At 40.5% G+C, this 10,609-nt stretch overlaps 1 protein-coding gene across 1 annotated transcript; it reads left to right on the forward strand.

The window, feature by feature from the left end:
* Positions 1 to 4,347: 4,347 nt before the first annotated feature.
* LOC114306503 (membrane-anchored ubiquitin-fold protein 6-like) lies at positions 4,348 to 10,338 on the forward strand. The gene is made up of 4 exons (XM_082874351.1): positions 4,348 to 4,651; positions 7,841 to 7,846; positions 9,530 to 9,691; positions 9,989 to 10,338. Exons 1-4 carry the CDS (start codon positions 4,522 to 4,524, stop codon positions 10,039 to 10,041), a joined length of 351 nt encoding a protein of 116 aa, XP_082730477.1. The 5' UTR covers positions 4,348 to 4,521; the 3' UTR covers positions 10,042 to 10,338.
* The last annotated feature ends 271 nt before the right edge of the window (positions 10,339 to 10,609 follow it).

Consider the following 10,609-nt stretch of genomic DNA (forward strand, 5'->3'; position numbering starts at 1 on the left):
GGTTTCGAAGGTAGAAAGAAACAGTTCCACATCTGGATCAGTAGGTTCGTGGGTGCCTGGAGTCCCAGACTGGTTTGTAATGCAAAACAAACCTAGGGAAGTGCTTGCTTATGGAGATGTTGTAAACCAAGGCAGGATGATCAAGCCTCCTATGGTGGCTCCGAATAACTGGGTGCTGCTTAAACACCCAAAGACGAGGGAACCAGACATGGTCCCAGTCATCTCAAGATCACAGAGGAGAAAAATTCAGCGCAGGTACACCCAGTACCAGAAAGATCTGAAGGAAAGTGGAGAAAATTCTTCACCAGTCAAAACGGAAGGAAGGAAGAACCCAAAGTCAGACCATGCTCCAAAGCCGGTTCCACAGAGCAAAGTGGTCTGCAGCCGAGAACAATTGGCTAAGGTTTATGCCAAACTAACAGCCAGAGAGAAGGCTAGTTTAGCTGGATTGGAGAAGGCTCTGATGGAGAGTGATAGTGAGACAGAAGAAGAGATTGGCACAAGCCAAAAGAAAAAAATGATGGAAGAAGAGATGTTCGAAGCCTTCATGGCTGAACAAACGTTTCTGACTGAAGAGCCAGTTGAGAAAGATCCTTCGAAGGGATCAGTTAGCAATGAAATACCAGAATGCATCATGCAGGATGTTTCTGAGGAAGTCGACCAAAGTGACCAAGAGGGGAAACAGGTACAGCCAGCCATCCAGTTTGGCTCGTTTCCCCCAGTATCAGTGAACATGGTACACATACTACCACAGGAATTCCAAGCTGGAGATGAGAATCAAGAGGGGCAGGAAGCTAATCCAGTTCAGATCTCTAGTGAAGACTCACAAGCAAGTATGGTGCAAGATAATTTCGAAATGGTTACCCCGATGGAAGATGAATATGAGAGCGAGGAAGTGGTAAGCATCAACCTATCGTATCCATTCGAGTATCCCTCGAATTCCATGACACAACATGTTAAGCCTTTGTACATCAAGGCTTTCTTCGATGGGATACAACTGAATCGAGTCCTAATAGACAATGGGGCAACAGTAAACTTGTTGCCAAAATCTTCTTTGAAGAAACTAGGGAAAAGGAATCCCAGGTTGATCCCAACCAGCACAACCATCGCTGGTTTTGCTGGAGATAAGCAAATGGCTCAGGGGATTCTACCCATTAATTTAAGTGTGGGAACCAGGGATTGCATGACAGCATTCTTCGTAATCGACAGTAATGCTAAATATAATGTTTTACTTGGAAGGGATTGGATCCACACTAACAAATGTGTGCCTTCTTCTTTGCATCAGAAAATCATGATGGCTTTAGGCAATGGAGAGACAGAGGAAATCGATGCAGATCCTCAACCCTTCATAGCCTGTGCAGACTTTGCGGAGGCTAAATTGTATATTGAGGGAGTGACACCGCTCAGTATACTGATGAAAGATGACGGTTCAGCCGAAGTGAAGGCTGATGAGGAAGTGACACACTTGAAGCACTTAGTCCAAGAAAGTGCTGATGAAGAGGTCGTTCTAAAGGATGACAATGATGCCTGGTTATAGGCAAAGAAGTGAAAAGCAAGAAGCCACATCCTTGGCTCTGATTAAATTCTCAACATTGGATGTAGAAGCTATAGTCCAGAGAGTACAGGAGCAAGAAAGGGAGGCCATGATACTCGGCTGCAAGCAGAAACAGCAACAGGTCAGAATTTTGACCCTTGGGAAATATTGTGCATTGGACATTGAGACAAAAGTCCAGGAGATACAGGAGGAGGATGCCTTATGGACAGATTTTGTCTATGAGGAGGAGGGCAAGGATGTTGAACTAAAGAACCTAGGAGCAGAACAAAGCAAGAAGGCTACTTCGAAGGTTGAAGAAATCAAGGAAGAAGCTTTGGTAAGTCCTCAGGCACAAGACCCTTTAGAAGAAGTAAATCTAGGGGAAGGTTCTGTACAACAGCCCACTTATATAAGTGTTTGTTTGAATGCTCTGGACAGAAACCAGCTATTGGTTGTTCTGAAGAAATACAAAGATTGCTTTGCATGGTCTTATAATGAACTACCAGGATTGGATAGGTCATTAGTGGAACATAGGCTCCCCATGAAGCCTAATTTCAAGCCTTACAAGCAGAAACCAAGGAGGATGAGTCCAGAAGTAATTCAGAAGGTCAAGGAAGAGATCCTTAGACTCCTCAAGGCAGGTTTTATTAGAACAGCCAGGTATGTCGAGTGGCTATCTAATATTGTGCCTGTAGTCAAGAAGAATGGCAAAATGAGGGTATGTATCGATTTCAGAAACTTAAATCTGGCAACTCCCAAAGATGAGTACCCTATGCCTATAGTGGACTTGCTGGTAGACAGTTTAGCAGGTCACCAAGTCTTATCAATGATGGATGGGCATTCCGGCTATAACCAAATCTGCATTGCAGAGGAAGATATCCACAAGACAGCATTCAGATGTCCTGGGAATATTGGCACATTTGAATGGGTTAAAATGCCATTTGGTCTAAAGAATGCTGGAGCTACATATCAAAGAGCCATGAACACTATCTTTCATGACCTCATTGGAGGGTATTTAGAATGTTATATTGATGACATTGTGGTTAAATCCCAATCCATGGAAGAGCACCTGTTTCACTTAGAAGCAGCCTTTGAAAGAATGAGAAGGTTCAAATTAAAGCTCAACCCTCTTAAATGTGCCTTTGGCGTATCATCTGGAAACTTCTTGGGTTATGTGGTACACAAGAAAGGAATACAGATTGACCAGAACAAAGCCAAAGCCATCATTGCAGCCAGGCCTCCATCAAGTAAGAAAGAATTGCAGAAGTTCCTTGGACAGGTTAACTTTCTTCGAAGGTTTATTTCTAACACTGCAGGAAAAATTAAAGTATTTTCTTCCTTGTTAAGGCTGAAAGCTGAAGAAGAATTCGTGTGGTCAGCAGAGCATCAGATTGCTTTCGAAGGTATCAAAGCCTACTTGGCTAACCCTCCAGTGCTGATGCCACCAAAGGGGAACAAGCCCTTGAAGTTGTACATAGCTGCAACAGAGGATTCATTGGGAGCTTTCTTAGCCCAAGACAACGAAGAAGGCAAGGAGCAAGCTATTTATTACCTTAGTAGGTTTTTAAATTCTTGTGAATGTAAATATTCAGCTGTTGAAAAGCTGTGTCTTGCTTTGTATTTTGCTGCAATAAAATTAAGATATTATCTTTTGCCTACAACTGTCTTGGTAATTGCAACCACAGATTTGGTTAAATATATATTATCTAGACCAATGTTGAGGGGAAGAATTGGCAAGTGGATACTTGCCTTATCAGAATTTCATCTAGAATATGTCCCTCAAAGGGCAGGTTTTAGCCAATTTCTTGGCAGATCATCCATCTCAAACAGAGAGCCATGAGATAATGGAGCTTGGTATGGCTAATGTTGAGCCATGGCAGATGTGGTTTGATGGGTCGAAAGCCAATGGTTTAATTGGAATTGATGTTGTAATAAGATCTCCACAAGGGGTAGAAACCACACATGGTTTCAGAGTAGATGAAGCCACTTGTTCTAATAATCAGGCTGAGTATGAAGCTTTAATAGTAGGATTAGAAATCCTTATTGGGCTACAAGTACATGCAGTTGACATATTTGGAGACTCTCAATTGGTGGTTAATCAAGTGAAAGGGATTTTCAAGTGTCAAAGCATAAGTATTTTGCCATATTATGTTGCTGCATTACATTTGCTTTCTCAGTTTCAAATAGCAAATGTAACCCATGTTCCAAGATTCTTGAACATTAGAGCTAATGATGTGGCTCAAAAGGCTTCGAACTTCAAGAGAAAGGATAATTCTCAAAGGGAACTCAGATCATACATACCAGTCTTTATTTCATATTTTACTTTCCAGTTTTACATTCCTGTACTTTCAATACCTGCACTTTACATATCTGCACTGCACTTCAATTCATAGGAGTAGTCTCAAGTAGATTCAAGTGGACTGTTGCTGTAAACCTCTTCGAGGCTGAGTTTGGACTATTGTAAGTTTTTCATTTTTATGAAATACTTCCATTGTTCTTCATATTAATTGTTATTTCTCTTAATTTCTCCTAAGTCAAGCCACCAGTAAAAGTCCTCTTCATTGAGGCTGAAAGAACTAAAACACTATCGTCTGGTAATTGGTTGGCAATTACAATTTCTGTAAGGACTGATTGATCCTTACTGGCACGCTCACATTTACAAAAATACCCTTCGAAAAGCCAAAAAGCCAACACTTTCCCATAAATTTTCAAGGGTCTTTGGATTGATTTCAAAGGTCTCTAATTTTGGTGCAAATTTGTCTAAACTAGTGGGTTCATTTGTGGGCATTTTTTTTTTTTTTTTTTGGGTTCTTTTGAGCAGCTTTTAGGTGTGATCTAGTGATATTTGATCTGGGTTCTTGAAGATTTTGCCTATAAGATTGATTTGTTGAATTGATTGAATGGAGGTTGGATCATTGCATAGTTTGAGCTGTTTTGGGTTTCTGATTATGAGAATTTGAGGTGGGCTTTTGGTTGGAGGTTCTAGAATGGCTGGAGAGGATTTGATTGAGCTCAAATTCAGGCTTGGAGATGGCACAGACATCGGACCGAGCAAGTATAGCCCTAGTACCACTGTGGTATCTCTCAAACGAAAGATACTTGCTCAATGGCCTAAAGGTTTAAAATCCTATTACTCTAAAATTTTGAATTTTGAAATTGAAATTTGGATGTGTTTTGAACCTTCTGTATTGCTATCTTGTGTTTGTTTTTTGCTTGAAAGTCAGATGGTTCTTATATACAGTTTTGATATATAATTTGCTGTTTAAGGACCCTTTCTCTCTTGTATTTGCTTCCTTATACAGTAGTTTTTACCTCAAAACAAATTGTGAGTTGTTCTATTATTTGTCTTTGCAAGTTGGCTCATCAGTGGTAATGAATTTATGATGGTCCATATTAATTTTTTGTTTTTGGCATAAAAATGTCTTTAAAATGTCACTTCTTTCATTTTTCTTATTGTTTTTTAATAATGGAGAACTCCAACCGGCCCACTCTTTCATTCATTATGAGGCCTCATGAATAAATTTCGAATATGCACAATCACCTGCAAACCACGTGTATTGGTTTAAGCCTTAGTGTTTTTGCATCCCATGAGGGTCGAAAATTAACCAACAGTGGAGCTTCCATGTTCAACCCCTTAATCACTAGGCCATCCGTGCGGGTTATAGAACTTATTTATTCTTAAGCCAAAATAGTGGAATTTGGATCATTCCAAAAAGTTCAATATGAAGTATATTGTTTTATTTAGTTCAATTTATATTGCAAACTAATAAAGTCTTCTAAACAAGTTTTTTAAAGACAAAGTAGTAGATAAAATGATGGGTAAATTACTAGTTGAACTTAATTCTTATTAAGTCCTATTGAAAGTTAGTCGTAGTAAAATCGTCACTAAAAATTATTTTTTACGACGATTTTTTGCATGTCACTAAAAATTGACAATTAGCGATTTTTTTGTCATGATTTTTATAAATTGTCTCGAAAACTTACAATTAATGATATTTTCTTGTAACAAATTTAGCAAATGATCGCTGAAAGTTAAAAACTAGGGACTTTTGTGACTATTTTTTTAAACCGTTGCTAAAACTTATAATGAGTAACATATTTGTAACCAAATTTTCAAAATGTCGCTAAAAATTAACAATTAGTGACATTTTTTAATAGTGTTTGATAAAAAACATCATTAATTATCACAGGACCTATTGAACATTAAGTTCATTTATTAATCTACATATGAATCTCCTAAAAGTAGACACCTTATTTGCTCGTCCTTCTACATTTCTTATATATTGTTCAATGGACCTTCATAGAATCTTAATTGGATCATGGATTTGTGGAGGGAAAAAGATATGGGAAGGGAAAAAAAAAAAATTAGCTTCTACTTCATACATTTTCCTTTGCTTTCTGCTCCTTTACAAATCCAAATCCAAACGCAGCCTTATTGTTCCATGACTTGGGAACTCTCCCAAAACTTTGGATGCTATGCATATGATTGTGATTAGTTTTCTATCTGCATGCTACGCGTTGGATTTAGACAATACATACGGACCTATTTAAAAATGCTTGCTTTCTGTAGAAATTTAATGTATAAAGAGAAATAGAGAAATTGTATTATTGATTGATTGATTGTTACAAGATTGATTAATTACAATTCCTATACAATCTATATATAGAAGAACATGTGGTAGTAGGTGTAGTGGAGGTGATAGTGGGTTAGGTGAAGTGGAGTGTGTGGTGAAGTGGAGGTAGGTGAAGTGGAGTGTGTAGTGGAGTAGGTGAAGGTAAAGATGGGAAATTCTAACAGCCCCCCGCAAACTCAAGGAGGAGAGAAACTAACCAACTTGAGTTTGGAGAGAGTAACAAAACAAGAAAATACATAAAAATAAAAGAGGATAGGTGACACTGTATGGTCGTGTCAGACCATTGGTGAAGACACTGGATGGTGGTGTCATAACGTTGTAGAGGACACTGTATGGTAGTGTCATAACGTTGTAGAGGACACTGTATGGTGGTGTCATAATGGTGTAGAGGACACTGGATGGCGGTGTCAGACCGCTGTAGAAGACAGTTTATGGGGTCATGTCGGACCGTTGTAGAAGACAGTTTATGGGGTCATGTCGGACCGTTGTAGAAGACAGTTTATGGGGTCATGTCGGACCGTTGTAGAAGACAGTTTATGGGGTCATGTTGGACCCTTGTAGAAACTAACCGGAATCAATGTCGGGACAGTTTACAGAGTCTTGTCGGACCCTTGTAGAAACTAACCGGAATCAATGTCGGGACAGTTTACAGAGTCTTGTCGGACCCTTGTAGAAACTAACCGGAATCTATGTCGGGACAGTTTACAGAGTCTTGTCGGACCCTTGTAGAAACTAACCGGAATCAACGTCGGGACAGTTTACAGAGTCTTGTCGGACCCTTGTAGAAACTAACCGGAATCTATGTCGGGACAGTTTACAGAGTCTTGTCGGACCCTTGTAGAAACTAACCGGAATCTATGTCGGGACAGTTTACAGAGTCTTGTCGGACCCTTGTAGAAACTAACCGGAATCAACGTCGGGACAGTTTACAGAGTCTTGTCGGACCCTTGTAGAAACTAACCGGAATCTATGTCGGGACAGTTTACAGAGTCTTGTCGGACCCATAAAAAAGTTGCACCCTCAAAAGGTGTGCCCAAAGTTGTCAAAAAAGGCGTGCCATCAAAAGGCGTGCCCAATTCATCAAAAGGTGTGCCATCAAAAGGCGTGTCCATTTTATCAAAAGATGTTCCATGAAAAGGCGTGCCAGTGTGTCGGGCGGCAAGAGGCGCGCGATGCGCGTGGCTGCCTCGGCTATTTAACCATGACAGAGCCTGAGGCCGAGGCAGAAGCAAAAAAACTGCGAAATCCTCTGTAAAACTCTTCGTTGTGCTGAGAGAGAGAGGCTGTAACACTGTTGTGCTGAGAGAGAAACTCTGTAATACGCTGTAACACTCTGTTGCCCAGAAAAATGGCTTCGTCTTCCCGCGGGCTGCTCACCCTCTTTCCCGACCTCAACGAGTCCACAGGAGAGAGAACTGGTGCGGTGGCCAGTGAACCTCAACCAAACACCGCTGGGTATACTCCGTTGAACTTTCCGATGCGGTCTGTGGAGCAAAGAATGGCAGTGCTGTCGGATGTGGAAGCCAATCAGTATACGTTGAAGGCATGTGTGGAAAGTATGACGGCGGTCACAAATTTGTCAAACCGGCTGCAGAGTAGGACAAATGAGGTGCAGCATTTAAACGCCCAACTGGCTCTGCTCCAACGCATGTATAAGGATGCGCGAGCAGAGATAAGCGTGCTAAGGGCAGAAAACAAGGAGCTGAAGCGGAAGGCCACCGTGATGTTCCGATTTGGAGGGCCACCAGATGCGGGAGTGGAGGAGCAGGGAGGAGGCAACTGGCGTGGTGGTCGAGGAAGCACGGAGGCAGTACCGTCAAAGGCTGTCCAAGACAGAGGCAAGAAAAAGAGACCGGCGGCAGAGTAGGTCGGTGGGTGGCCGTCTGCAGAAAAGAAAACAAAGCTGTTGTTGTTGTGATATTTGTTTTGTGGATTTTTGTGGTTGTTGTTGTTGTTGTTGTTTTTTTTTTTTTTTTTTTTTTTTTTTTTTTTTTGTAAAATATGGATCGGGGTTGATCCCGATATGAATAAAATGAGTGTATTGTGAAAAAACGAATGGCGTGAATGGACAAGACGGAGCAGAAAAAGTAAACTGGAATGAATTTTTTTTTTTTTTTAAATAAAATAATAATAATAATAATAATAAATAAAATGAAGTGGAGGCATGGTCTGAATGATGTCTTTGTGAAGTTGGGGGCATGGTCTGACAACGAGTGGGGTGGCATGTAAAGAAAAAATAAAAAAATAAAAGAAGAAAAGTAAAATAAAATAATAATAATAATAATAATAAATAAAAGGAAGTGGAGGCATGTGGTGATGAATAAAATAAAGGAGTGGGGTGAGAGAGGCGAAGCAATGGTGTCCAGAGCCTCAGTGGAGTGACAGGGCTGACAGCAATTTCACTACTAATAATACTCAGCTTGGATGGAGAGCTCTAGGGAACCATCTGTCGGGGTTTCCAAACCAGAGCAGGGAGACATCCTCATTGATATTAATGACCGATTCCCTCGTGATTTCCTTTCGGATACATTCTCTAAGGCAATATTGTCTGAGGTTTCATCCGGGTTGAGTCCGCTACAGAAAGACGGAGCTGGTTTGAGCTTCAACATAGAAAATCAGGATCCTAAACACTGGTCAGTTTTCCAGAAATTGGCAGAAGATGAGATCGGCTGAGATCTGCCTCTCGGCTGGAGACAGAAGTCGGAGTCGAAGCCTGGCGGGAGCGCGGTGCCAACGACGGCCTTAGCTACAGCTTCGAGCTCGTCCAGGACGGCGCCGGCAGGGAGCCCCAAGGGAAGTGGGAACTTCGGGTACGGGCTGTGGCCGTACTGCATGTATAGAGGGTTCGTGATGGGAGGGAAGCAAGTGCAGTAAACCCACGGTAGAAGTTAGTGTGCATTGCTTTCTTCTCTTTTTCCCCTCCATCTTATTGCAGTTGGTTTGGTGAGATGTTCAAGCTTCAAGGTGTTTGTTTTTAGTTTATGGACTCAAGACATTGCTTTAGTGGTTGAAAATAAGTACCTCGTTCCAAACTATTTGGGGCCGGCGACACAATGTTGCCGCAAAAGTCCAGCGATACTATAGACTGCCCAGTCACCCAAAATAACAGATTTGGTCTCATGGACAATAATGACCAGCTATGATGAGAAGTTTATACGAGTAAAGATTATATTGTGGCTATAATAAAAGTAAAAAATAATATCCATTTGTTCTATTCACTGTGCTGGTGTCATTGGCATTCAGTTTTTATACTTCTTTACGAATCTAGAGCTTAAAGTGCTTTGAACTTTGTTCTAGCTCTCCTTAAACCTTGAAAAGTTATAAGAATAATGTCGTCTGTGTTTCAATGTTCTGGATAAAGAAAATGTTCCAAAGAGTATAAATGACGTGACGCTTATTAATGCTGGAAAGATACTGGAAAACAAGACACTTGCTGAGTTCAGACTCTCAATTGTCGAACTTCCAGGAGGGATCATCACTATGCACATTGTCGTGCGTCCTCCTTTTTCAGACAAAAACAGTGGTAATTTATACATACGCATTTTTTTATGATGATCTACAACATATGTTATGCTTTCTTGAGCGTGCGTCATGGTTCCTCATAGTTCCTTGTTCAATTAATTTGTGTTCTTTTAACTATATTTGCTATTTCTTTTCAAAATTTCATGTGGCTTGGATGTTACTCCATTTTATTTGAACCTTCTCTGGTCTTTCCTATGCATTTTATTGCCTCAGAAGCCTCATTGAACTGCTGCTTAAAGTTGCTGCCACCAATGATTGTGCACAAGCACTAGATGATGCTTAATGCATTTGTCAACAGAAAAACTGCACAATGATTTCCTGAAGAACAGGTGTTCATGCTCCATCCTGTAAACCCCAAAGATGACAAGATTGACAATGCTTCATCAGTTGGTCTCTCTATGTCTCTCTCCATGCATCGGATGATCACTGAGAGATTCGTCTCAGAAGCCTCTCCAGATTTCGAGTATTCTTGGATTCAAGCGGCTGCTGAAGAAACAAGAATCTTGGAGGTTATTTGTCGCTTTGATGTTTTGATTTCTCACAGTAAAATGTTTTGTGGTTCGTCAATAGTTGAAAAATCTGAGGAGTTGGGTGGGTTGTTGGAGAGAAGCTTAGTTGGTGCAGAAAACTTTCCCAGAAGGGGAGGGGAAAAAAGAGAGGAAAGAAGGAAAAAATCAAACAGAAGAAAAACATTTTTTGGTTTGAGTTTGGTTTAATTGTTTCACGACAACTTCAAATAAGTACAGTGAATTATTAGTTCTTCTCATGATATGTTTAAAATGTACATGGTGCGACTCTGACTAGGTTTGTTTGAATTTATTTTCTTCATTAGGATTTATAAGTAGGTTTATATGGGTTGAAAGCCTTTAATTATTGTGTTCGATCCAATGATGGTCGCATTAATGTTGTGTTTAGATTA

The sequence above is a fragment of the Camellia sinensis genome, chromosome 6, assembly GCF_055761805.1.
Source record: "Camellia sinensis isolate YWXY chromosome 6, ASM5576180v1, whole genome shotgun sequence".
Taxonomy (NCBI): Eukaryota; Viridiplantae; Streptophyta; class Magnoliopsida; order Ericales; family Theaceae; genus Camellia; species Camellia sinensis.